The sequence below is a fragment of the Camelus bactrianus genome, chromosome 15 (genome assembly GCF_048773025.1).
Source record: "Camelus bactrianus isolate YW-2024 breed Bactrian camel chromosome 15, ASM4877302v1, whole genome shotgun sequence".
NCBI classification, from domain to species: Eukaryota; Metazoa; Chordata; class Mammalia; order Artiodactyla; family Camelidae; genus Camelus; species Camelus bactrianus.
In genome coordinates, this window is record NC_133553.1 from 68,319,686 (window position 1) to 68,345,000 (window position 25,315).

General features: G+C 55.5%; 4 protein-coding genes across 8 annotated transcripts; 1 reads left to right on the top strand and 3 right to left on the bottom strand.

The window, feature by feature from the left end:
• LBX2 (ladybird homeobox 2) lies at positions 1-2,562 on the bottom strand. The gene is made up of 2 exons (XM_010966580.3): positions 1,592-2,562; positions 1-537 (listed from the first exon to the last, which is right to left on the bottom strand). Exons 1-2 carry the CDS (start codon positions 1,794-1,796, stop codon positions 152-154), a joined length of 591 nt encoding a protein of 196 aa, XP_010964882.1. The 5' UTR covers positions 1,797-2,562; the 3' UTR covers positions 1-151.
• A 1,858-nt stretch (positions 2,563-4,420) lies between these two features.
• Positions 4,421-9,622, bottom strand: PCGF1 (polycomb group ring finger 1). Of its 3 annotated transcripts, none has more exons than XM_045504031.2 (9): positions 9,468-9,622; positions 8,920-9,025; positions 8,597-8,749; positions 8,361-8,432; positions 8,130-8,235; positions 7,915-7,948; positions 7,728-7,814; positions 7,506-7,586; positions 4,421-7,192 (listed from the first exon to the last, which is right to left on the bottom strand). In XM_045504031.2, exons 1-9 carry the CDS (start codon positions 9,558-9,560, stop codon positions 7,076-7,078), a joined length of 849 nt encoding a protein of 282 aa, XP_045359987.1. In that variant the 5' UTR covers positions 9,561-9,622; the 3' UTR covers positions 4,421-7,075. The 3 variants fall into 3 exon arrangements, with proteins under 3 accessions (XP_045359987.1, XP_074197513.1, XP_074197512.1); XM_074341412.1 differs by lacking the exon at positions 4,421-7,192 and adding an exon at positions 7,258-7,402; XM_074341411.1 differs by lacking the exon at positions 4,421-7,192 and having other exon boundaries at positions 7,258-7,586.
• A 3,360-nt stretch (positions 9,623-12,982) lies between these two features.
• TLX2 (T cell leukemia homeobox 2) lies at positions 12,983-17,711 on the top strand. Its single transcript, XM_074341410.1, has 3 exons — positions 12,983-15,890; positions 16,338-16,575; positions 16,748-17,711. Exons 1-3 carry the CDS (start codon positions 15,491-15,493, stop codon positions 16,962-16,964), a joined length of 855 nt encoding a protein of 284 aa, XP_074197511.1. The 5' UTR covers positions 12,983-15,490; the 3' UTR covers positions 16,965-17,711.
• Positions 17,712-18,624: 913 nt separating this feature from the next.
• DQX1 (DEAQ-box RNA dependent ATPase 1) lies at positions 18,625-25,266 on the bottom strand. Of its 3 annotated transcripts, XM_074341395.1 has the most exons (12): positions 24,850-25,194; positions 24,241-24,496; positions 23,807-24,000; positions 23,030-23,414; positions 22,477-22,710; positions 22,135-22,234; positions 21,871-22,029; positions 21,595-21,786; positions 20,173-20,292; positions 19,809-19,999; positions 19,313-19,503; positions 18,625-19,084 (listed from the first exon to the last, which is right to left on the bottom strand). In XM_074341395.1, exons 2-12 carry the CDS (start codon positions 24,475-24,477, stop codon positions 18,928-18,930), a joined length of 2,160 nt encoding a protein of 719 aa, XP_074197496.1. In that variant the 5' UTR covers positions 24,478-24,496; positions 24,850-25,194; the 3' UTR covers positions 18,625-18,927. The 3 variants fall into 3 exon arrangements, with proteins under 3 accessions (XP_074197496.1, XP_045359970.2, XP_074197495.1); XM_045504014.2 differs by having other exon boundaries at positions 21,595-22,029; positions 25,130-25,266; XM_074341394.1 differs by having other exon boundaries at positions 21,595-22,029.
• Positions 25,267-25,315: the final 49 nt, after the last annotated feature.

Below are 25,315 nucleotides of genomic sequence, written 5' to 3' on the forward strand. Positions count from 1 at the left end.
TGGCGGAGTCTCAACTTTATTCTCAGCAGTTGGGAAATGTGGGCGTCTGGGCTGTGAGGCCTGGGTCGACACCCTCCCTCCACCCCGGAACCCCGACTGGACGCGGAGGCGCGGAGTCCAGCGCCCCGGAGCCCGGGCGGCGGCTTTCGCTTCAATCGTCCACCTCTATCTCCTCGTCTGCCAGGTGGAGCCCAGAGTCAGGCCAGGCAGGGCCGGGGCCGAGGCCCGGGGCGCCGTCAGGCAGCGCCAGGCGGCACTGGATCTCGGGGGACAGCGCGCGCAGTGAGGCCACGTCGGCGCGCATCTCCTCCACGTCGCGCTTGAGCTTGGCGCGCCGGTTCTGGAACCACGTGACCACCTGCGCGTTGGCCAAGCCGAGCCTCGCCGCCAGCCCGTCGCGCTCGGAAGGCGCCAGGTACTTCTGGAAGACGAAGCGCCGCTCCAGCTCCAGCACCTGCTGCGCGGTGAACGCCGTGCGTGACTTCCGCCGTCTGCGGCCGGCCGGGCCGGGGCCCAGCGCGCCTGGGGCTGCGCGGCCTGCGGGGATAGGGCGCGCGTCAGTCTCTAGCCTGCGGGAATCAGGCGTCGGGCCCGGGAGGAAAAGCAGGGATAGGGGTCAAGCCAGCGAGGCGGGCTTGGTGCGGAACCAGGAAGCGGACAGGAGCCAGAAACGCTGTCCCTTCCCGAACTGTGAGGCGGGGCCGGGAGGTGACCCCGAGGAGGGGCGCACAAAGTGGAATCGGCAGCTGGGGTACGCTGCAGGCCGAGGGCATCTTGCGGGGACGGGGGAGTGGGAGGAGGATGGGACAAGCCAGAGGAGACGTCGTGCACTGTCTGAAGGTCTAGGGCGGGGCCTCTGAGGCCTTCCGGAGCCCCTGACGGAGCGGGCTTGCAGATCCGGGCCGGAACCAGGGAACCAGAGGCGGGGGCTGACCACGGTCATAGTAGCGGCAGCCAACCGGCACGGTGAGTGTAACAGGACCCGGATCGTGCCCCTCGTTAGACTCGTGGGTCGTGTCGGGCACTCTCGGCTTACTTTTTTTTGGTGACACAGGCTCCCCCTCATCGAGCCCGAAAGGAAGAGAGTAGGGTACAAAGGGCGAGGAAAGGCGGAGTGCGGAGTCCCGCAGCCCTGGCCGTTCCAAGGACCTTCTGTTCCTTGCGCCCTCTCGAGAAGAGAGCGGCTTGGAGCGGAGCTCGGTCACTCGGAGAGGCCTGAGCCTCGTCTCCCAGCACTTTCTGCGCCGCCCCTGTCCTAGCTCACTCGTTCACAGCCTCCAGCTCAGGCCTTTTGTCTCCTCTCCGACCTTTCTCTGTCGCGATTGCCCCGCCTACAGCGAACGGACCGACGGGTCGCTCAGTTCTCGACAGACTGGCCCTTCCCCTCGGCGCTGGCGGCCTCCAGGAGCGGCCGCGGAGCCTGGGAACTAGAGGAGGGGAGGGGGGCAGAGGGAAATACCGGCCCCAGCACATGGGCTGAGGGCAGGGCTCGAATTTGGGTAGCGGCCAGGGTGAACGAAGGATCGGTAACCTGGAGGAGAGAAATGGGGAGAAGGCCAAGTCACAGTGCACGACCTTGCAGGCGCTATACCTTCAGAGGGTTGTGGAGCGTGCCCATCAAGTCCGCAGAAAGTTTTACTAGTCAGCTCCTCCAGCGCGCACAGCGGCGACGTGGGACCTGGGCTCGACTCTGGAAGCTGCGACGCAGAGGGTCCTCGGGGAACCATGCGTGGGCCTAGGATGTCTGCGATGCTGAAGGGTGTCCAAGGTGGCCGGGGCTCGGATCCCGAACTCATGGCCAGCCGGGCTGTGGCAGTCCCGCCGCCCGCTGCGCTGGGCTCCGCAGCTGCCTGGGCCCCAGCGCGGCTCCCGATCTGGGCCCCCCGACTCGGACCCGCCCCCCGCGCTGGGCCCGAGCCTCGTGTGCCCCTCCTCCTGCGCCCCCACCCCCCAACCCGGGGCCGCGGTGGGTCTGGAGCTGGTAGAAGTCCAGGCAGCGGTATTTCTACAGGGTGGGAAGGTATGGAGAGAAACCGGCGGAACAATCCCGCCAGACCCGGCCGTAGGCCAGACACGGCCCCGTGCACACTCGGGCTGGACCCTTCCTGGGCGGCCCCCAGATTCTGTGTACCACAGACTCCCCGCCTAGCCGCAGCTCTGGCTCATAAACTCGTAGGCAATAAAATCGCTTTCCCTGGCCCCAGCGGCTGGGGATTTGCAAAATTCCGAGGAGAGAGAGTAGAGCTGACAGTGCTGGGACCCCCCTAGTCCCAACCTAGTAAGGACCTCTGTCTCCTGACCTGGCCCCCTCGTCCCGCCCCACCCCTGTGGAACGCTCTTAAAGAGGTCCAGTGCGGCTGGAAATTATTAGCGCGGCGCTGGGGGCTGGGGGACTCAAGACTTGGAAGGACCTGGCCTGGCAGAGCGACTGCAATCGGGGAATAGTGGGGATGCGGTGGGGAATGAAGCACGCAGGTTGAGTGGACTCTGCCGGCTCTCTGGCTGGACCCACGGCTGTCCTGCCGCGTCTCAGAGGTCCTGAGGAAGCCAGAGCACACGGAGAAGGGGCCAGAGACCTGGGCCTCAGGAGAGAGGACACAGCAAACCCGAGCTAGGGTTACTGCCCAGGAGGGGTCCTCGCCAATGAAGGCTGGCTTCACCGAGGGCCTCCTGCTTACTCTTTAGGTCTACCAGTCCATCTGTCTTTGTTTCTTTATTAAGCTCCTGTAATTGGAGTAGGGGTCCCTCAGCCTGGGAGGCCCAGAAACCACCTAGCATCAGCAGCGGTAGGAAGGGCCACTTGGTCACTGCTGAGAAAAATTATGGTCACTCCCTATAGAAGAGTGACTTGAAGGGCAGAATTTATTTGCCCATCCAAATCCTGGGACAGAAACCCCTGCCTATCCAGGGACAAATTCTAAGACGTGGGGTAGTCATTGCTCTTTTATCTGTGTCCTATCTTTCCCTCTTCTCTCCCACACCTATTGTCCTGGGCTCACACCACAGCCCTTCTTAGTAGGAAGAAAGCAGCTCTGGGTCAGCACTGCTCACCAGTGGAGGCCTCATGGAGAAAGGGTTTTGTTCACAAATCACCTCCCAATGAGCCAGGGAGTTCACAGCCCAGAGGCAGAGAAGCCCCACCACCTCTGAGCAACTCACCACCCCTAAGAAACTGCTATGGATTTCCACAGAAGTTTTTGAACAGTGCCATGAAAATGTGGGCCGGTCCCTCCTGGACTGTCCATCATGTCACCTTCTCTGTAGACTTCTGTACCTCCCACCATTTGTGCAGTGATCCTCTGGGTCCCCCTGTCTATTCCCTGGGGCAAGTGGAGCCTGCAGTTGGGGTGCCTAAACCTGAGCTTGGGAAATCCAAGGCACCTGGGTCAGAGACCCTTTGATAAGGACAGGAAGGGACTTTGGTAATGGGGGTCAGGGAACCTCGTGTGACCTGAGGCACTGACCTAGCTCACACCCAACAAAGGTGAAGAAACACAGGGTCTTCTTGGTAAAAAGCTCCCTCCCATGACACCCCTCCATCCCCTAAGACACATCCAGACACTCACATAATACCCTCATGGCAGCCTGAGCAACACAGCCCAGTGGGCCACTGTTGGGTCAGAGACCAGAGCGTGAAAAGCTGAGATGCCTCAGGATCTTGTTTATTGGTTATTAATGGTGGAGGGTGGAGGAGGGCCAGGAGAAAGCCTCCTAGTTAGAGGATGCAGCCCTCTGACCCATCCTGGTGGTTTCATTTAATCTGCAATTAAAGGGAATCCCAGGAGGCTGCAGGAACTGCCTAGCTTATATCCCAGGCCTGTCACCAGACACTACGACCCTCACCCGTGCACCCTCTATGTGGCCTTTATGTTATCTCTTCTGCTCTCAATTACTGTTGTGTATCAGTTGGGGCTCTCCTGAAGGGCCTTTGCTTTCCTCCCCTTCCGTCTCTCCAACCTTCTCCCCCGAGCAACCAGGCTCAGGAATGGGGTCGGACAGTGGGGTGTGGCAATCTCCAGATGTGGGTTTGGGGGCGGAGAGAGATGGAGGACTACTCAAGGGAGGAGCTGCTGGCAGCAGAGCCCAGCTAAAGACATCCCAGCGGCCAGGGACTTGTCCAGACAATTGTGGGGCCACAGGAGGGGACTTTTCCCAGCAAAGCCCCTGGAACCTGAGCTGGGGAGAAACCAGATCCTCCGAGTGGGTTGGGAGGAGGGTGAATGATTAATGAGGGAGATTAAGAGATTAAACCTGGGTTCTGGGCTGCCTGAGGCGGGGGTGGCGGGGCGCTCAGCTGTCTCATAGGCTCCCCCCACCACACACACACTTTGGGAGTGTTGCTGCCCTCCAGTGTACCTCTTCCCGCCATTCCTCCCACCCCTGTGGTCCAACCCTCTCTGCCTTGTCCTCTAGAATTCCCTTTCCTCACCACCCCCATCTTACTTCTCATTCCCTGACACCGTACCTCTTATCCGCCATACCCACCTCAGCCTCTCATCTTGCAGGTTCCTTTACTCAGGCCTGCCCTAGATGTACCCCACCCCCCCCGCCTTGGCATCCCTATCTGCTCAATAAATGGCCTTCAGTCTCCCGGATTTCCCATCCATCCATTTCTCTCAATTTTGCGAGTGTGCGTGGGGGGTGTGTTTGGGAATCGTCAGAATTACCTCCTTGGGGCAGTGAATAGCTGAGAAGGACAGTCTCAAGAGATGTGCATGTCCTGTCCTCCCCTCCCCTTGGGGAAAATCCATTAACTAGAGTAAGAGAGAAGCGGCAATTTAGGGAGGAAACTCCAGGCAGAGGAAAGTGGGGCGGGGCGTCCGTCCATCTCGCACACTTCTGGGATGGTTTCTCTTTCAGAAGTCGTTAATGCAGACGGAGCTGATTCAGACACAATTTTTTTTCTTACTTCTAGGGCCTAAGGTTTGTGAGTTCTTTTCGGCCCTTTACGCCGGCTCACAAAAAGCTCTGCGCAACCGCCGCGGGAAACCCGCGGGTGTGCGGGCTTGGGTAGGGAAGCGAGGATGCTCAGACGCTCCCCACCCGCTCACAGGGGTGTGCACCTTGAGACTCACTGTTCCAGGAAAGCCCCTTTTCCCCAGCTCCTCATCCCTTCCCACACCCAAGTCCTGGGAGAGACCGGCCAGGATGAGAGGGACTGGTCCCCCTCTGCGCCAAAGGCAGGAGCAAATCTCGGTGCCCCCTTCCCCAGGTAAGTGTGGACCGCGGAAACGGCTAGGTGAGGAAGGGCAGGGGCCAGGCAGGCTTGGCCCTGCAGGTGAGGACTAATGCCTCCACCCTGAAGCCTCGGTCCTGGGCGCCCAGGAAAGGGAGGGCCGCGCACCGGGGCGGCTTCGCTTTGAATGCCGCGCACAGGAGAATCTTGGGCTTGATTCGCCCGCCCTGGCGCAGATCAAGACCCGGGTGACCCCGAGGGACAAGGTCTGCGTGGGACAAGCCAGGCAGGAGAGTAATGAGCCCATGGATGGAGGGAGAGCAGCACGGTGCCTGCAGCCGGCCTGCATCAGCCACCTCGGGAGACGCCCGGCAGCTGCGACCCCACCGCTGGCCGCTGACAGACAAAAAGAAGGCTCTGCTGAGCTGGTGGCGAGGCGGACAGCCGCTTCATCCCAGATCGCCTTCCGCTGCTTCTTGGCCACAAGCCAGGCCTCATCCCCAGGCTTGGTCCTCAGGCGGGCCTCGGGCAGCCTTATCTTCTGACTGGACGTGCTAGGCGCCAATCTGCCGCCAAACCCCATCTGACTACGCCCAAGTTCCTGGGGCCCCTGTTAAATACCCAGGGGCATTTCTATTCGCCTTACCTTCATCCCATCCCCCTCCAGCCCGCATTTCTTCCTCTGGAGTCACTCCTTGGAAATACCCTTTTACACACAAATGTCTTGAGAACAACCAGAGCGCAGTGGTCTTGGGAGTCCCCAGAGGAGAAGAGAGCAGGAAATCCTGAGATAGACAGAATTCATCCCAAACCTCAAGATGTATGCTGGTGGGGAGGCAGGCCGCAGACAGTGGAAGAAGCCCTGATTCTAACTAAGGGAGGGCATCCTGGAGGAGGTGACACTTAGGCCTTCCAAGGACAGCTCAGTATGGCAGGGGAGACATTCCAGGCATGAGGCCGGAGACATGGGAAGCTTTAGGAATCTTGGAGTGGTGTCAGGAAGGAATCGGGCCTGGGCCAGTGGCTCTGCAGTGTCCCCATCCCAGTCCCCACTGCCTGCCCAGTGCACACGAAGGGCTCTTCCTTGCTGTCTGCAGTCTAACCACAGGTGCCATTCTCTTGGCCTACGAGCATCATCCCAGGCGTACTGTGCTCTGGGAGACAGCCCAGGTGTTTACCTCCCAAGTCACTGTCTCTCTCAGCCAGTTCAGGCTGCCTTTACTATTCCCGTCCCGAGTTCTCTGCCACATAATCTCTGATCTTCAATCTCCATCTGGGGAAATTCAGGTGCCTTCAGCCCTCACCAGCTATTTCCAACGACCCCCTTGAATTAATGGGGTCAGACTTCGGGCAGTGTGAGATTTAGGCTTTAAAATCAGGTTCTGGCCACATTTATGCCACCTGCGCCATCCTGTTTGTCTCAGATTCCACAGCAGCCCATTAGGTTCCTTCAGGAATGCCTTGCATTGGCCTCCAGCCTCTCCTGTTACTGTCTGGCTCATACAGACAAGGAAAACTTGCTGCTTCCCTCTTGTTCCTTAAAGCTGCCTCTCCTGAGCACCAGCTTCCTCTCCTCCTCAACTCCCTGGCTTCGCCCAGCCCAGGTTTCTGAAGACCCACCAAATCTTGTATGGATTGCCAGGTTTCCAACTGTGACTATCCCTGGTGTGGTCTTGCGTCCCAGTTTTTCAAGGACTCCTCCCCACATAGTGCAATTCTTTGTATTTTCTTTAAAATATCACTTCCTCAGCCCTGCAGTGGCCACTGTCCAACCCTAGCCCCACTCTTGAATTAGGATACCTCCACTCAGGCCTGCATCATATGTGGCAACATTCAAGGACAGTGAGTGCTCCCCTTCCCTTCACCAAAAAGAAGCTGATTTGCATGACCTGGTTTCACTTAGCTCACCTTCTGAGTTTTACATACGTAGGGTCCTCTACCACTCTCCTTTGGCAATTCACTGAGGGACCACCGACAAAGAGAGGCCCTCCTTCTTGATGAAACTCCAGAGGATTTCTCAAGAGGGAAGCAGGTCACAGGACAAAGCATGCGTGTGGCAGAACAAAAAGGGAAAAGAGAGATGCTTTTTAAAAGTTTTTATTTCAAAAAATAAAGCCGAGGTTAATTTCACATAAATATCTGGGAGGGAAAGGGGAGGGGTGGGGTGGGGGCTTGGCCCTACCTCCTCTTCTCTTTTACACTGTATTGTAAAAGCAAAGGGGATGGCTAAGGAGAGAACAAGGGGAGGAGGTAGTCAGCAGGAACGTTCCTACCCAAAAGGCCGCCTCAGCCCACCCCTGCCCTGGGGACTGCCTTGGCACTGGCTCACCTTGCCGAACCAGCGGGAGAGCCATATCTGCTTCATGGTCATGTGATCAGGGAGAACTTCATTGTCAAAAAGGAGCTGCACCTAGGCGGGAGATGGGGGCACAGTTTTAGGAACTCTCCTCCTGTGTAGGTCAAGAACTACCCTGGTCTACCCCAGACTGTGTTCCTCCTTTTTTAGTCCCTTCTTCCCTGCCCCAGAAAACCCTGCTGTGGGAATACTCACATGCTGGGGATTCAGCATCAAGCGGTGACATAAGACCCTCCGGAGATGGCGAACCTCAGCTCTAACAGAACATCGGACATATTTGTTCTGGGGGGTCAGAAGGGAAAGGAAGAGGACAAGGTGTGTGAGGGAAGGGCCATGGGGAGGTAAGTCTCCTTAGAGAGCCCCTCCCTTCAGCCCCTCTCACCTGCAGGATGCTTTTACTCTTGTCTTTGCCAGAACTGAGGGGAAACAGACACAGGTTAGGGAGCCCTATCTTTCCCCTGCCCCCCACCCAGAGCCAAGATATACTCTCTTCAAGGGAAATAGACACTCCTTCACTGCTCGGTCCCACCCTGTGCCCCTCTCTGGCTCTGGGTCATTGTCACTGTCACTTCAGATGGTCCATGACCTGCCCCTCACCTCAGCCGCTCCAGACATAGGCTCAGCTGCTCATCATAGCGATAGTAGTGGGCTTTGGAGTGGTCGAAGCTGCTGAAGGGGAGGCCGAGGTTGCTCAGGGCTGGCTCTGAGAAAGACGGAGTAGTGAGGAGGGTGGCACATGTTCCATACTCCTTCTTCCCCAGGGAGCAAAACTGGGCAGGAGGAATGCTCTGGGGCTTTACCTTACCCTCCTGCCACCAAGGGACATACCTTCCCCGCTGGGTTGGGTAACTCGGTCCAAGCCTCGGGACTGGTAGAATTCTCGGATCCGTTTCTCTTCACCTAGAAGGGAGTGGAGTGTGGGAAGTAGAGGCCCTCCTGCACTCTTTGTCCTTTTAGCTGTCAGCCTCTTTACCTCCATGATTCCCACCAAAGCCCTTGTCACCATAACCTGCCACCCCGCATCAGCCCTCTAGAGACCCCTCAAAGTCAGGCTGGTCACTCACTGTCTTGCAAACCAGGCACTAGCTTGTACACGATGTCCTGCATGACCCGGTCCAGCTTGAGGTTGAGCAGTGGCTGTGTCTCGTGGATCTTGATGTTGCACATGGGGCAGTACTTGCTGGTTTGGAGGTACTTCACAATACAGCTCTTGCAGACTGCACGAAGAGAAAAGTAGATTCTCAGGCCCTCTGGAAATCGAGTTCATGGGCTGAGTCGGGGTGCCTGGGTGGTTGGGGAAGCAGCCTAGAGGTTTGGCAGCCGGTTTGGCAGCCAGTTTGGCGGGGAGTAGGGCCTGGAAGAACCAGCCAGAGTCCAGAGCACTCACACGTATGAAGACACTCTGTGATGGTGGTGGCGTCCACGAAGTAGCCTGCGCACAAGCAGCAGACGATGTGCTCATTTAAGTCTTTGATCTTTACTCGGACCTCCTCCTGCAAACACAACCTCGGTCAACGATCACTCCCCCAACCCCAACCCCAACCCCAACCCCAACCCGTGTGCCTTCACAACTTAGAAGTCACCTCTCATTGTATCCCAAGGCCAAGCCCCGCACCCTGCGCGGTTAGCTGAGAATTAGCTCCCGAGGGCTGGCACTCCCCTTCTGCCCGGCAGAGGGCTCCGTGCACAGCTGGGGTTCGGTTTACGTGGACTCTCCCGACTTTCCTTTCCCAGGGGAGACTACAAGACGTAGGCAGCACAATGCGCAGGCGTCCTAGCCCGGAGTTTGGCAACCCAACCGCAATCGCGCAGGCGCATTGGGCACCCTGCCTCTGCGCAGGCGCACTGGGCGCTCGGCCAGCCACCGCCCGTCCTCTAGCCGGCCCCAGTTCGCACCGCTAGCCGACCACAGTGATAACCCTGCCGCCCCTGCACCTCGTTTCGTAGCGGGTCCATCTTGTACACTGACTGGAGCTGGTTCCGAAGCCTCATCGCGATCGCAATCTGGCCCCCCTGAGGAGACGCCATCTTAAAGGCTGATCCAGGCCTGCCACTTCCGGTGCCGCCTGCGGGGCGGGACTTGTCGCTTCGCAACGAAGGCTTAAGTCTTTTCGGATTCGCTGACCCTCTGTAATGCCCCGCCCACGTCCCTTTCTCCCCGTGCGCTCACCTGAGCCTCACTGGCCCCTCCCCCTCCTCAATCTGTAATTAGGGAGTAGGGGGCGCGTAGGAAGGGGTCCTATCTCATTGACCTGTTGTAGTAATCATCATAATAGACCCTACACGACCTCGGGACTAACTTTTGGAGCCTGCAAAAGACCCCCACCTTCTACCCCGACAGGCCCGGCGGTCTTCGCCCGCCACCGCTCACGGTCGTCGATCTCCTGTGACGACATCCCCGCTAAAGAAGCCCCTCCGGGCCTTCTACTTCTAGTGCAGCCCTCCTCGGCTGACGCGTCCGCGTTACGGAGCTTCATACCGATGGCGGGCCTTCTCCCGGCTCCACAGCGGGAGTTTCTTGGGGCTATGCGAAATCTCGGAGAGGGTGGCGGGGAGGGAGGGACCTCCAGGGACTTGGTAGTGATCTTACCCCCGCCCCTTCTTCCCCGCTGCCGCCGAGAATTGGGGCAGGGGGGGCAGGCCCTGGTTAATGATGATGATTCAATCACCGGCGCCTGCGGAGGCCTGGGACAGACTAATGCAGAGCAGATGCCCAAGGAGGAGGGGAGGGCGGCTAGGACACTACCGCACACAGACACGCTGAGGCAGAGAGCTTCTGCAGTAGCATAGGCCCAGTCTTGTACTTGGGGAGGACGTCGGGGCCCTAGAGCTGGTACATCGATGTCCCTGGGCAAAACAGAGATTAGAAAACGAGACAAAACAAAACAAGGATAAGATTACTATGAGTCAAAAAAAAAAAAAAAAAAGATAAGATTACTATGAAGTATTAACATCAAGTGCAATTGGAGACTCAAGAAAGGAGAGATCCCAGTAGAGACCCTGAAAGACTTTCAGGAGGAAGTGGGATTTGTGTGGGTAAAATTTAGAGACTAGGGGTGCGGGTAGGGGTGAGAAGTGTGGTGGGAATAGAAAAGAAAGGCAAAGTGGAGGGGAATGAAAGGAGCGGGAATTATAAGGAGGCCAAGATGTAGATTTGAGAGTAGGGATCGAAGCAGCAGGGCCTTATGGAATTGGGACTATAGCCTGAGGGCACTAGGTAACTAAAATACGTTTTTGTAGGGAGGGAGTTATCCTATGAAAGAAACATATTTGTTCATTTGTCTTCAGAGTGAATTAGAGTGGATAAGCAGCAGGAAGTTATGAGTTTAGTGAGTTTTTAATCAGCTACTTCTCACTACAGCCACTGCTTATCTCCCTGGTCCGAGATGCTATCACCTCTCTTCTGGATAATTACAGTGGCATCTTGCCTCCTTTCTTTACCCCTCTTTAGCTTATACTCAACGTAGCAGTTCAGAGTGATTCTGGTAAAAACATACAAAAAAGGATACAAGGAAAGCTTTTGAGTTGATGGATATTTATTATCTTGATTATGTTGATGACTTCATGGGTGTAAACATGTCAACTTATCAAACTGTACACTTTAAATATATATAGATTATTGTATGTATTTTACCTTAAGGAAGCTGTTTAAAATAAAATTTGAAAATAAGTTGCCTTACTCTTCTGTTTAAAACCTTGCAATAGCTTCCCTTTTCAATTAGAATAAAAACCCAACTCCTTACAGCGGTCAAGGCCTTTCATGGTCTCTTGCAGTCACTGCGTCTCTCCAGCCACACTGGATCCCTCACTGTTTGTCCCACAGATACACTAGGATATATTCCCACTGTGTCTCCAACTTGAAATGCTCAGATATCCAAATGGTCATTTTCTTCCTTTTGGTTTTTACTGCATGAGGCCTTCTGTGATCAGTCTAGATAAATCATAATTCCCCACTCTTACACTTCTTCTTCCCCTTCCTTGCTTTATTTTTTTATTAGCATTTTTATTATTAAGCATGTTTTATATATTTTCTTGTTTTTCACCTGCCTTCCCCACTAGAATGTAAACTGCTCAATGGCAGTGATTGTTGTTGTTGTATTTACAGCTGTATCTCCAGTGTCAGGCACATAGTAGGTGTTCAATCAAAATTTTCTGGATGAATACATGCATGTAGGTGATGGTGGTGATGATGGCCTACATTAGCCTTTTTATCTGTGGAAATGGAAAGGAAGGGATATAGATGAAACATTTCAAAGGAAAGAATAATAAGAGGAAGTGAATAAGGAGCTTGAGGGGAAGCATGTCCTCCAGCCTTTTGCACTTAAGGTGGCTACAGCAAAAGCAGATGGAGCTGACCTGAAAACTAGAATGGTGGGGTGGAGTACAGCAAATGTCAGAACCAGGGACAGAGGTCTGAGAGTTTTCTTGGTAAATGTAATAGATGGAACTATTGGAGTGGGTGAAACCTGAACTGATGTAGAGATGGGTAAAGCTGAAGTCTGAGCTCTGAAGAATGTTCACAGTCTTCAGTGGAAGAAGAAAAGTCAGTGGAGGGAAAACATAAGCATTGACTGTAAATGTCTAAAGATGTAGAATAAGACCAATATTACAGAAGCTAAAAGAAGGGACATTTTAAGAAATAGTTGATGGTCAACAACACCAAAAACTGTTTCAGAGAAGTTCCGGATAATAGACACCGGACACTGGAGCTCTCTGAGAAAGGGTCCACGTAGTGAAGCCAGCTTGCAGTGGGTGAAAAGAATAAATAATGAGGAAAGGGAGGCCGTGGGTATGGGCAGTAAAAGGGAAAAAGAAAAAACATAATTTCTCTTGAAGAGTTAGGCAAAGACTTCGTTCAGATAATAGAGACCTAAAACAGTTGTGGGTAGGAAGGACTAAGTTGATGAGAGAAATGATGATACAAGAATTGGGACCATCTCGAGGGAAAGACACCAGATCAGGAGCAGAAAGGAAGAGAAGACGCGGGAGCACAGGCTGGGAACATGGCCTCTCCTTGTGAAGCTGCGGTTTGAAGGCATGAAAACTTGATGAGTTGAGTGGCCATGTGCATGTAGGAAGGATGTGGTGAGATGGATCCAAGGCAGTGTGTATGGGAGGTGGAGGTGCTGACCCCAGAGCCTCCATCTTCAACATAAACTAGTGGGAACCATCCTTTTCAGAGAATCAGGAAATCGGCAAGAGGCAAGCAGAGAAATTCCTAGGACTGTGGTTGACAGAACTGGATGCCTTTGGCCTTGAAGTGGAGCACTGTATATATATATATATTCCTCAGAAGATGTATATTACTGGGTTTGTGACCATTCTCCTCCAGGAATCAATCATTTGGGCAATCTCTGTGTGGCAGTGCCATCTGTGCTGACCTCAAAAGGTAGGATGTACAGTAAGCAGACATACAGGTCTGCACGATGCTGCCTTTTTCACCTTCATTGATTCAGTCACTGATTCATTCGAGAAGGATATATTCAGCTTGATTAGAGACACATGAGTGCCTCCAATCTGTCTAACCAGAGGCCCACCGCTAGAGTGGGAAAAGGGAATGGCAAACTCCTAACATGCAGGCCAGCCACTCTTCGGATACTTTATTTACTTCACTGTCTCCCTAGGCTCTCTGGTCTCATCTGGGGGAATCTAGCCCATGATACCTCCGAAGTGTTTACCTGAGCGGCAGAGGACTCATGCTCCCTAGTAGCCTCAGCCCCTCCACTGCTGCCAAGAAAAGGTGCTTGGAGTTCTGTAAAGGCTTAGGGGAGGAGTCATCTTCTTCACCAAAAACAGCTGCTAAAGTGGTAGGACCCCCCCCCCCACCCCTTTTAGAAGGTGGCTGTTGGTAGGAAGGGGAAAGGGCTGGAGAAACTGGATGATGGAGGTGGACAAGGTTGGAGGAGGATGTCACATATTATTAATGTTCACCCCTCCCTCCCCCATCATTCACCCCCTTCAAACTGAAGCTTCTGAGAACACTGAGGGACTGCTGGCTTTGTGTGGGGAGAAACCCCACTGCCTTCTTTCTCTTCTCTTTCTTCCTGCCCAGATGCCCAAATATCATTCCTGGTTCCCTGGAGAGAAAAGACCCCTTACACTGCCCTAGGCGCCAGGCTGCCAGCCCATCTGCTGGGGAGAAAGGAGGGGCAGAGTTTTTCCTGGGAAATCCTGGAGAATGAACTGGAAGATCCGTGCTCCCAGGGAGACCTATCCACTAGCCTCAGAAGGCATTTCGGCTCACAAGGGTATCGGGCAGCCTGGACCACGGCACCAGAGTGGGTTGGGGTCGAGGGGCTAGGGCTGGCACAAGGGCGGGGGTCCTTTGGCTACCACGTGTCCGACGCAGGCCAAGCTGCTCCTCGGTGCCCACCCTTCAAGGGATGGTAGGAACATCCCCCTCCAGGCGCCCAGTCTCACCGGCTCGGAGGCGCCAGCCCCCCCAACCCCCCATCCCAGGGCCGGGGCGGGCCGGGGAAGGTAATGTAATTCCGACCCAGCTAACCCGATTATGGCGGCCTGCACCGGGCCGGGTGGCGGCAGGGGCGGGTCTAAGGCGCAGGGGCCCGGCCGGCCCGGGGTCCCATTCCGGGGAAGGATGCAGAGTTCACACACTCTTAGCTCCTGGGTCCGCAGCCAGAGGTCACAAGGTCACCGAGCGGCTTCGTCTTTCCCCACCTCCTTTCTCTGACACGCTCCAGGCACGGTTTCCTGGGCTTGGGTGGGGTGAAGCATCTATGCCAAATGAGGCGGTTGGGATCCTCTGAAGACTTCGGTGAGGTCCCACATGTCGCCTGTGGCGATTTCATCCTCCTGTCTTTGGAGGGGCCAGAGTGTGTGAGAATAGACTTCCTAGGCACAGGGGCAGAGTCTTGCGTTGGTCGTCCCCATTCGAGGGCTGAACGCCAGCCCCAAGTCCTCACCGACATGAGTTGACCCAGGTTCAGCCACTGGTCCTTTTTACACCGATTTCAGAAAATCAAAATTCTAAGAAACACTGGGCACCCATTACTGACGCTCCCGTAAGGAGCTAGGGGCGCTACGGGAGAGGCCAGGATGTGCACCATGGTCACTGGCTCAGAGTAGTTGTTCCCCGCCCTAGCCCACCAGACGCCCTGCCACCGCCTTCCCACACTTGTCCTCTTCCCGGGCCTCCAACTCGCCGGTGCCGTTCCCTAGCCGCTTTCCATCGCAGCCAGAAAGTCACAACGAGATTTAGTCTCCAAGAGCGTTTAGGCGGGGGCCACAACGAATCTGAGAGTCGTCAGGCAGGACCCATCGGGAGGCGAAGAGTGGGGGCTGTGGGACGAGGCACCTGCAGAAGTCGGTGAGGCCGAGGAAACCCAAAGACAGAGGCCAGCGAGGATGGAGTTGCCTTGCGCATCTCGGCTGACTCAGCGCTCAATGGCCCAAGCTCGGGCCCCTCCCGTGCATAGCCTGGTTCAAAACACCATCGCCACCCCCCCCCCCCAACACTCCCACCGTTCCCGCGGGCCAGTCTTCCCAGCGCTGGGCGCAAACAGGCGTCTCTTCCCCTTTAACGGGACCGGCCCCGCCCCTGCCCTACCCCCAGCCCCGACTGCCCACCCAAGGCTGATCTGTCAGTCACAGCCCCAGCCGGAGCCGGCTAACCCTCTCCACCTCGGACTCGGGCAGAGGCCCCGGCAGCCCAGCATCCACCTGCACTTCAAAGCTAGGAAGGGCGCTCCTGGGGCCCCGGTCAGTCGCGCTCCCCCGGGATGCGAGTTCCTGAGCCGACGCCCGGCAGAGGCCGGCACGGGCGCGGTAACTCCCAGCACACAGGGATGAAGATGTCCTGGGGGCCCCGGCGCCTCTCCGCGGCCAGCCCCGCGGGCCCCTGAGGCCACCGCTCGGAGAGCTCCGCTGCTGGGCTCCAGAGCTGTTTGGGCGCAGTCCCCAACCGCCAAACCTCTTGCGGTCCTCCTTGACCTGGACCCATGGAGCCGGCGGTGCTGGCATCGCACAACCTCCCGCACCACGAGCCAATCAGCTTCGGCATCGATCAGATCCTGAGCTGCCCGGAACCCCCCGGGAGCGGCCTAGGCCTGGGTCGCGCCGGCCAGGGCCATGGGGAGAGTGCGGCGTTCTCGGGTGGATTTCACGGAGCCTCAAGCTACGGCCCCGCGGGCTCGCTGGCTCCGCTACCAGGCAGCTCTGGTGTGGGCCCGGGAGGTGTGATCCGCGTCCCAGCGCACCGCCCGCTGCCAGTGCAGCCGCCCGCGGGAGGCGCGCCTGCGGTTCCTGGACCCTCGGGCTTGGGCGGCGCCGGGGGCCTAGCGGGACTCACCTTCCCTTGGATGGACAGCGGCCGCCGCTATGCCAAGGACCGGCTCACGGGTAAGGTTGCCCGATCCCTCCAGCATCCTGCCCACACTGACCTGGTTTCCTCATCTTTGATCCTTCTGCTCCAACTCAAGGTCCCCTTTCATACCCTCCGCTCCTCATCCCAGGGGATCTTCCCTCAACTTGTATCTCTTGGTCCCACTGCTGAGAGGCGCTGGGGAGGTAGCTGCCGTCGACACCCGCGCCCTCCTCTGCAGTCCGCTGTCCACACCGCCGGGAGGGCAGGGTGAAGTTACCGGGACGTCTCTCCCTCACCCAAGGTGGGGGGCGTTTCCGAGGCCCTTTCTCGTCTGGAAGCCTCTACTGATTAGGGGGGCCGAGCTTGGGGCAGGGGTAGGGACGCGGTGCGGGAACTCTGCGGCCTGCGCAGCCATGCTCTCGTCTCAGTGACACCTCGGGCCGCCCCGAAAACCCTGCCTTGCTCTTTCTTCCTCCCTGTAGCCGCGCTTTCGCCCTTCTCCGGGACGCGCCGTATAGGTCACCCCTACCAAAACCGGACGCCCCCGAAGCGGAAGAAGCCGCGCACGTCCTTCTCCCGCTCGCAGGTGCTGGAGCTGGAGCGGCGCTTCCTGCGCCAGAAGTACCTGGCCTCGGCCGAGAGGGCGGCGCTGGCCAAGGCCCTGCGCATGACTGACGCGCAGGTCAAGACGTGGTTCCAGAACCGGCGCACCAAGTGGCGGTGAGGCGCGGGGTGGGCGAGGGACCGGGCCGGGCCAAGTGGCGGCGAGGCGAGGCGAGGCGAGGCGAGGCGAGGCGAGGCGAGGCGAGGCGAGGCGAGGCGAGGCGCGGGGCGGGGCGGGGCGGGGCGGGCGAGGGCCGGCCTCGCTGACCCCGCGTCTCCGCCCGCCCAGGCGCCAGACGGCCGAGGAGCGCGAGGCGGAGCGGCACCGCGCGGGCCGGCTGCTTCTGCACCTGCAGCAGGACGCGCTACCGCGACCGCTGCGGCCGCCGCTGCCCCCGGACCCGCTCTGCCTGCACAACTCGTCGCTCTTCGCGCTGCAGAACCTGCAGCCCTGGGCCGAGGACAACAAGGTGGCTTCCGTGTCCGGGCTCGCCTCGGTGGTGTGAGCGACGCCTGCCTGACCGGCCGAGCGCTCTTTTCCGGACCGAGGCGCGGCGTGGAGCGCCGGGCCCAGGGCCTTGGAGCGCACGGCCGCCCACGTGGCGGTCCCGCAGCAGTGGAGCGTGTGAGGAGGAGCTGGCCTTGAGGCTATCGTCGAGGGCTCCTCGGCCACCGCGGGCTCCCAGGCCAGCATTGAGCCGTTACCTGGAGCGCAGAAACGCGGCCTTTCCCGCCATTTTTCACTTCGACTGTTGGCCCGGCTGCTGGAACCCGCTGAGGGGGCGGGACCTGCAGTACGGCAGCCAATGAGGTGCGGGGAGGTGGGGTAGGCTGGCCAATGGCTGCTTTCTAGAGGGACTCCGGCTCCTTCTGTGGGTGGGTCGGAGCTGGAGTTCGGAGGGCTGGAGCAGGTTACACGCACCGCTGGGATGGGGCGGCTGCAGCCCTCACGGGCTGGGTCTGCACCAGATCGTGAAGGAAGGAAGACGCCAATGACAGCAGAGTAATGGAGGAGGTGCTGGAGACCGACAGTATGACTGACTGACAGAAACCAGAGGGTTATCCACGCTGGGCATCTCATCCATCAACTGTTAAATAATCGCTAAGGATTACTTCTGGACTTTGAGCCTCATGTTGTCCATGTGTGTTTAACCTGCTGACTATGTCGTCCCACTTGGGCCTAACAGTGCGCCTGGGTGGCAGGCAAGACGGATACTTACACACCCAATGAAGAGAAAATCTAGGAACACTAATCTGGCTCTGGTGTCCCTCGGAGACAGAGGGAAGGCGGGGCGGAAAGCAATGGACAAAGTTAATGGGCCCAGTGGTGTTAGGGTGAGCCGAATTCGGCAAGTAATTAGGAAGTGACAGGCCTAAAAATAATCAAAGATAATTACAAGGTTGGAAATGTAAAGGATCAAGAAATCAAAGATGTTGTGTATGATGAAGGGGAAATTGGGAAGATAGGATCAAGATGAACTCTGCAGGCAAAACTAAATGTTAGACCTAGAGAGTAAATTCTGGAAAAATGCCGACATCCACATAGAGGCATAGTTAGATGGAATGATGAGAACAGACAGAATGTCTAAGGGAGGAAATTCTGAGAAAAAAAAGCAGAGTTCTAAGGATTAAATGTTTCTTTCCACCAATTTCTATAAACACATTTACAACATGCAAGATGATTGAGGATATCAAAGTTACTAGTCCAAGGGAAGAAAAGGGAAAGGAATAACCCAGCTGGAAAGAGAAAAGCATGATGTCCCTGGAGTTGTTAGAAAAACTTGAGCTGGTCGGTGGGCCAGGCGCTGCCGGGAAGCCTGTTGTTGGAAAGTTGAGAGGTTGGGTATAGTTGCCATAGCCCTGAGGTTTAGGAAGGAGAAGGACTGAAGTTGTATGAAGACAAGAGGGAAGATTTTGTCTGCTTCCCCTGGAGGCAAGAGCAGTATGATAGAGGGGAGTGAGCTTTAGGCAGGGTCAGAGGCCAACTGTAGTCAAACTACTCATGTTCCATGTTAATGACAGCTAGGTCAGTCATAGCACAAAGGCTTGACCAGAGATGGGAACCAGGCAAGAGGACATCCCTGTTGCAGTTGACCCTAAGTCTTTTGTACTGTGTCATCTCTAACTCATAGATATTATAAATGCTGCTGCAAAACCAAACTCAAGTTGGGCACCATAGAAAAAGAACTTTTATAGACCAAAAGGGAGCATAGGATGGGTTTGGCATAAGTTGGGGATATGGAGGCATATCAGTTCCTCTCAAATAAATAGAAGAAGGCTAAGGACCCTGTACAGACTGTGGCTTACCCAATTCTCTCTACTCCTGGCCTACCATTTCTTGGGACTCAGGTTCCAGTATTTACATCTGACCCTTAACTCTGGGCTTTTAAATCTGACTGGCTGCCTAGGTACTAGCCTAAGGGAGGATCTAGTGTGATGAGATGAACTCAGCTTCACTCCGTAGACAGGTCACTGCAGGACACAGGCATCTCCAAGTTCTTGGGTGGAGGAAGATTCATGCCCTGTTGAAGAATCTGCCATTTCTTCCCTCAGCTGGTTCAGGAGGTCTCTGCTCTCACTAGGGGGCAAGTTACTCAGGAAGTATGGAGGGGCCAATTCCACCAGCCTGACAGAGAGAGTCATCATTAGATGATTTTTCTGTATCTTCTCTTATAATGCAGGTTGTTAAATTTCTCACTGCCCCTTCTACAAACCCTGTCTCCTCAAATCATATGTTACTACAAACAGTAAGATCCCTTTCTCTTTGTAAGGCTCTCTAACTCCCCAGCTGTAATTTTGACCCCAGGAAGAGGAATGGGCAGTGTTGTTTGGGGTGTGGTGTCAGGGAACTCACATTTGTGGTTGAATCTCAGAAACAATGGAGAGGCAGTTGTCTTTGGAAATGGAGAAATTATGGTAAAGCACCCATGGTGGCGGTCTGGCGGGAGCCCTGCGGCTTCTGTAGCAGCAGTTTGGGGAGAGCTGGGCCACATGCTTATGGGTCAGGAGCAGGTAATTTCCAGTCCCATCTGTGTCTCGGGCCACCTCATAGAAAGGCAAAGATATTGAAGGAATAAGTGAGAGTGAAGGGTCAGTAGAAGAAAGAAAAGGGGGTTGAGAAAGAATTAGCAAGGGTGATGAGAATTAGCAGACTGTCATAGCCCTACCTTACGGCCATACAGTATGGCATTTCCACAGCCACGCATTCCTCAAAGGAGAAGTTTCTCCTGGTTCTAAAGAATCCTTTGAATGGTCACCTGGACCCCAATTTCAGACGTGACACATACCAATCTTTGCTCCCTCTACCTTCTGCTCCTTGTATGACCCTCACCCCAACTCCTTCCCCTAACCTTAAGGAAGCATCCCGACACCAGTGCTTTCTGGAGGTCTCTGCGATTCTGCTCAGAGCCAAAGGCTGGCTGGGATAAGGGAAGTTCAATCCGTTGCATGAGTTCTAGGAGTTCTCCCCGAAGTTTACGGGCTTGGCACAATGCTGCCCAATTTAGACCCCGAGCCTGGCACCAAGCCTTGTCTGCTCCACCTAGGAGAGGAAAGGGACCATCTGCACCTAAAGTCCTTGAATCCCCCAAGAGAACCCAACCCTTGGCTGAAGGGCCTTCTCTTCTTCAGAACAGAGATCTGTCAGCTGGTTGCACACCGCATCCCTCTGGCAAATCTGGGATTCTGTAAGAGGATGCTGAGTGGGCCACTCACTCTGTATAAAGGCTTCATACACCTGGATCAGAGAGCTGTGATCACCATCCACGTGTTCTAAGGCCCGACGCAGGGCAGCTTCTTCTGCGCAGACGGGAGGACGAGTAAACCCAGGGGCAGCTGGAGGCAGAAGAGAGGAAGTTTGTTTTGGAGAATGAGAAAGGATAGCGGTATACTGAAAAGATAGGACTGTCACTTTGGGAACTTTATTCAAACGACTTCTAGACACTATGCCCTTCATTAGGCATTGAAGATGAATCAGTGTAAAAGTCTCTGCTCTCAAGAAGCACAGAGTCTGGTGGGAGAGACCACCAAATAAGCAAACTTGATAAACTCAGTAGGTGTGGGGGCCAATGTTTGAACTTTGAGTAGAAATCAGTGCAGTGGAAAAGGGGCGGGAGGAGTATTCTAGACTATGGGGATGGCATATTTTGAGAACTGCAAGCACCTAGGATTATGAGTGGGGGGAACAGTGGGTGTGGTAGGGTGGCAGGAGGTAAAGCCGGAGAGGTAGGTATGGGCCAGGTTAAGAGAGACCGGATGTGATGTACAAATGAGTTTACATTCTGCTTGAAAGGTAAAGAATAGCTGGTAAAGAAGAGTTTTTTAAGTAAGAGAGTCCACGTGTTTGGAAAAAGTTCACATGACTAGTTAGGCCACAAAGGGAATCCACCTGAGCCGTGATGGGGAGCATTGAAGCCCTGTGGACCATTCCGAGGAAACATCCCTCAGGAGTCAGGTGGGTAAGTCTAAGATTCAGGAGGATGGTGGTGTGCCAGTTCAGACCGTGGGTGTGAACGAACTTGCTTAGAGTTCGGGGAGTGAGAAGATGAAAGGGGCAAGGATAGAATCCTGAAGTCCAACTTACAGTGAACGAGCAGAGGACAAAGCAGAGGAAGAGCAGCTCAAGCAAGATATGAGGGAACGGACAGAGAGGTAGGATGTAAACCACGAGGGGCGGGTCACAGAAGCTAAGCGAGGGGGCAGTTTCAAGATGAGAGCGGTGGGCATTCTCAAGTGTCAAAAGAAAGTCACGAATAAGGGCTCACAAGCATTCACTGGATTAGGTCTCTAGGAGGTCACTGGCGAGCAGAAGGCTGCGTCAGGGTTGTGGTGGGCCTGACGCTGGAATGCAGTGGGCCAGGAATACCCTGGATTGAACAGGATAGAGAGTATTCTGTACAGCTGAGTACAGGGTTGAGGAAGAGGGCTGTAAAGTTTTAGTAATAACAAGTAGAAGATATTTAAGCATGTTAAGGGACAAGACCCAACAGAGAGACAGGAGAGGGCTAAATGATGAAGCCTCGTTCTTTACACAGGGTACAGCTGGAGCATGGGGGAATGGGCGAGCTTCAGGGGCACAAGAACACCAAACGGAAGGGCTGAAGTGGCCATAAGAGTCAGAGAGAGAAGTGATTTTACCAGTGAGCATGGCAGCCAGGGTGAGCATCTCGTCCACACAGTCGAATTCGCACGAGGCCAGCAGGGCTTTGGCAAGCTCAGGGGCCAGAGGGAACTCTGACAGGATGACTCCCAGGTCTGACAGGTCCCCATCATCATCCAGTGCTGCCAGATAGTCTAAGTCTTCCAAGGCCTGCATCAGCGCCTCTGGAGCTGGGGATGGCACAAGGCTTACAGGGCAGGGGTTCTCAGAGCCTGGTGGTCGGACAGTAGGACTTGGGCAGGAGGACTGCTCACCAGGCCGGTCCAGGAAGTGACACTCCCCTGGCTCTGCAATCTGTCTCCTCTTGAGTAGTAAGACCAGGGGGCTCAGATTCTCCTCACACACCCTGGGTTGGGGCAGTGGGGGAGCCTCTAGTTCTAGGAAGGACTTAGGATACAGGCAGAGACAGGATCCTGAGGGGAGAAAGACCTGGGGAAGAAGACCACTGTAGATTCCTCAGGGCTCACGTGCTGGAGACTCTTGTCATGTTGGATCTCACTGAGGGCAAAGGCTCTTACCTGGTGGGACCCCTCCTGCCCGCAGTCGTCTTGCCTCTGCCTGACACTTGCTGATTGGTCTCAACACTTGAGATTCTGCTCGGATCTGAGGATTGTAAACCTGCCACCGCCCCACAACCAAGGACAAGACATGAGAGTGGGCTATTTCTTTTTTTGGAGGGGTAGTGGTGGGGTGATTAGATTTATTTATTATTTTTTAAAATGGATCGATTTGCTGGGGATCAAACCTAAGACCTTCTGCATGCTAAGCATGCACTCTACCATTTGAGCTATACCCTCCCCACCGAGAGTGGGCTATTTCTGTCTTTAGCCCCCATATCCCTTCATTTCTCTTTCACTCACACTTCGAAGCTCCAGTCCTGAGTCAATGACATGTCGGATGGAAGGGAGGGAGAAGGAGAAGTCAGCCAGCCAGTGAGTGACTACCACCTTCCGGGCACCCAAGTCTGTGTCCTGGTACACCGCCTGCACAGCTTGTCCACGGCCTGGGTGAAGGGGCAGCACCCGTAGTGGGGGCCCTTGGGGAACCAAGGGCCCCACCTCCCTGGACAATGACTCACAGCACAGGGAAATTTCCTGGGGAGACGGGTGGGGCATTAGCAGTTCTCACCTTTTGGGGTCACAGACCCCTTTGAAAACCTGACGAAAGCTATGGCCCTTCACTCTGAAAAAATGCACATACTCATAGTCGGGGTGCTATAATTTCAGGAGTTCGTTGAACCACAAACCTCTGTATTGTATGGAATCAAAAACAGATTGGTAGACCTCTTTACCATGAAAACCTGGAGTTTTTCCTCAGGACCCCTAAGGAGAGTAAATACCACAACTCCAATGTCCCTACCAAGCATCGCTCCAATTCCCCCCGGAATACCTCCTTTTGCATCCCATTTTTTACCTCCTCACTGGGCAGGTACACTAGCACATCTCCCGGAGCCTCCTTCCGACACAATTCAAGCACAGCTTGGCAGGCAGCTTCCACTCGGTCAGTAGGGACAGTGTCCCTGTAGACGGGAGTGGGACACCTGCCAGGCTCTCTGGGCACGTGCACAATGGGAGGGTTGCCCCAGAAAGCTTGGAGCTTAGGTTCAAGGGCTGGGTCAGTAACTACAACCAGTCTGGGGTCCCCTGGAAGGTTTCCAAGCCTGGCATCTCGCAGAAGCCCCTGGAGCAGATCTGAGGCCACTGACCGCTCCTGAGCCTCATCCAGCACCAGCACGCCCCAGACTCCAGTGCCCCGGGTGGAGGCCAACTCCTGCAGGAGCAGCCTGTCCCAGCAGAACCTGTTGACATTGGCAGTGGGCAGAGGAGTCCGTGTGGACACTGCCCAGCCCCAGAAGTCCAGAATTCTCCCCAGGGCTTAGATTTTAATAGTGAAGTTCAGTAAAAGACCCTGTGACTGACTTCTGAGCCCATGGACCCACAACCCCACTGATGACACTGTCCACAAGCTGTACTGCAGTTAGGAGAGTGAGACTTTTTGTGATGGGGGTGGGGAGGCTGAACGTCTGAATGTCCCCAGCTGGGGTTAAAGGGCTTAATTCAGCAGTTTCAGTATTCCTAATTTAAAGAGTGAGCTGGGCTGAGGGAGGGTATGGTGAGATGTCAGAAGACTGGGCTTATTTCTACCCAGTGAGGGGAGTTAGATTTGGGTCAGGCCTGCAGGAGACCACACCTGAGCAGGGTGTCAGGCCCAGAGCAGTCCTCCTGGGGGATGCTGTATCCAACCTCATGACCCAGGGTCAAGTCCATCTCATCAGCAACTCTCAGGGCCAAGCTCAGGGCTGCCAGAGGGTAGGGCTGAGTCACAGTTACCCAGCCCTTCCGGAACCCCCTGGCCAGTGCAAACTCTGCACACCACTGTGGGATCTGGGGTAGGGGTAAGGAAGGAAAACCAGTCAGTGAGACATAGGGGAAGCTGCAGCCAATTTAATCTCTATTTGGGGAGTCTCCTGGTCCTTCACCAGCTACCCTGGGGCCAGCCTAACCAATCTCCCTTTGCCCACATTTCCTATTACTTCATGGAGCACCCCTCCCCCCCCCAACTCGTCCAGGGAAGAGCCAGTTCCCCAGCCCCTCCCTTTGTTCACTCCCAGAATCTCTCCCCACCTGGGTGCTCTTGCCAGAGCCAGGCTCTCCAGACACCAGCACCACTCCACTGGGGCTACTCTCCAACTGCTCCAAGAAGATAAAGCGAGCAGCCCAGATAGGCAAAGCTCTGCGCTGCTCAAGCAGCTCGTAGTAGCGGGAAGAGAAGGGGAGCCCGTCAAAGGGGTTCACAGCCAGTTCAGACTCCCCAGGGTTTGGGCCAGACTCTTCTTCCAGCCCGAGAAGCTGAGAGGCCATGGTGGCTATCCAGCAGGACCTATAGAAGGCAGGGCCGCCATCAAGGCTTCATATTTGGTGACTGACACCATCTTCCCAATCCCTAACCTGTACCCTCAGGTGATAATGCCCTGGGGTCCCTTCTTCCCAGTATTTCTTGTCTGCCGGGAAACAGTAGTTGAGTCTCCAAGTAAGGGACTATCAAAAGCGGACTATTACCCTGTAGTCAGGTAGTAAAAATCCTGTGACTGACACAGGGGCCCTCAGGGGCAGCAGAATTTGTATGAGACCTGGTAACCTGTGGGAAGGTTTCCAGGGGAAAAGAATAAAGATTAAGAGGAGGAGCGGGGGCAGGAATCCAGGGGCAGGGCCACAAGAATCCTGGATTCAAACCTGCTTGCAGCTCTGAGATGTTGTCAGGATGGCAGCCAGTTCCAGACCCACCGAGCCAGTCACCACTAACCCTGACCAGTGTCAAGTACAAAGGTAAATTCCGGTTCCACCCTGGGGCTTGGCTCAAACACAAACTCTATAGACTGGTTTGGGGGTGGGGCCATTTGCTCCGGGTTATAGGCTCCAGCCACCACACCCAACACGTGTGAACTCTGTGGACTGTACTCATTACCGAAAGGCATCCTGGGACTTGTAGTTTTGCAGCTGTTTCTTCACATACCTTGGCTGAACACCCTAGCTAGGATCCAGTTGCTGCTGGGTCTTCAGTTCAGTTACACCTTCCATATTGCTCATCTCTTGGCATGAGGAGGTGACTGCAGACAGTTCCATTCTGACCAATCCCACAAATCCACAAGGAGGCCCTGATCCCTGAGCCCCACAACCAGGGGAAAAGGAAACTGCTAGG

Bases quoted from the DNA above. Each gene is read 5' to 3' on its own strand.
- TLX2 (XM_074341410.1), top strand. From the start codon at position 15,491: ATGGAGCCGGCGGTGCTGGCATCGCACAACCTCCCGCACCACGAGCCA. The intron at 15,891-16,337 runs GTAAGGTTGCCC...TCCTCCCTGTAG, and splicing joins TGCCAAGGACCGGCTCACGG to CCGCGCTTTCGCCCTTCTCC. The intron at 16,576-16,747 runs GTGAGGCGCGGG...CCGCCCGCCCAG, and splicing joins AACCGGCGCACCAAGTGGCG to GCGCCAGACGGCCGAGGAGC.
- PCGF1 (XM_045504031.2), bottom strand. From the start codon at position 9,560: ATGGCGTCTCCTCAGGGGGGCCAGATTGCGATCGCGATGAGGCTTCGG. The intron at 8,750-8,919 runs GTGAGTGCTCTG...CTCTTCGTGCAG, and splicing joins CACAGAGTGTCTTCATACGT to TCTGCAAGAGCTGTATTGTG. The intron at 8,236-8,360 runs GTATGTCCCTTG...CGTCTTTCTCAG, and splicing joins TACCCAACCCAGCGGGGAAG to AGCCAGCCCTGAGCAACCTC.
- DQX1 (XM_045504014.2), bottom strand. From the start codon at position 24,477: ATGGCCTCTCAGCTTCTCGGGCTGGAAGAAGAGTCTGGCCCAAACCCT. The intron at 23,415-23,806 runs GTGTGGTCTCCT...CAATGTCAACAG, and splicing joins GGGCCTGACACCCTGCTCAG to GTTCTGCTGGGACAGGCTGC. The intron at 22,235-22,476 runs GTGAGTGAAAGA...GGGCGGTGGCAG, and splicing joins CAGGACTGGAGCTTCGAAGT to GTTTACAATCCTCAGATCCG.
- LBX2 (XM_010966580.3), bottom strand. From the start codon at position 1,796: ATGAGTTCGGGATCCGAGCCCCGGCCACCTTGGACACCCTTCAGCATC. The intron at 538-1,591 runs GTATAGCGCCTG...CTATCCCCGCAG, and splicing joins CGCTCCACAACCCTCTGAAG to GCCGCGCAGCCCCAGGCGCG.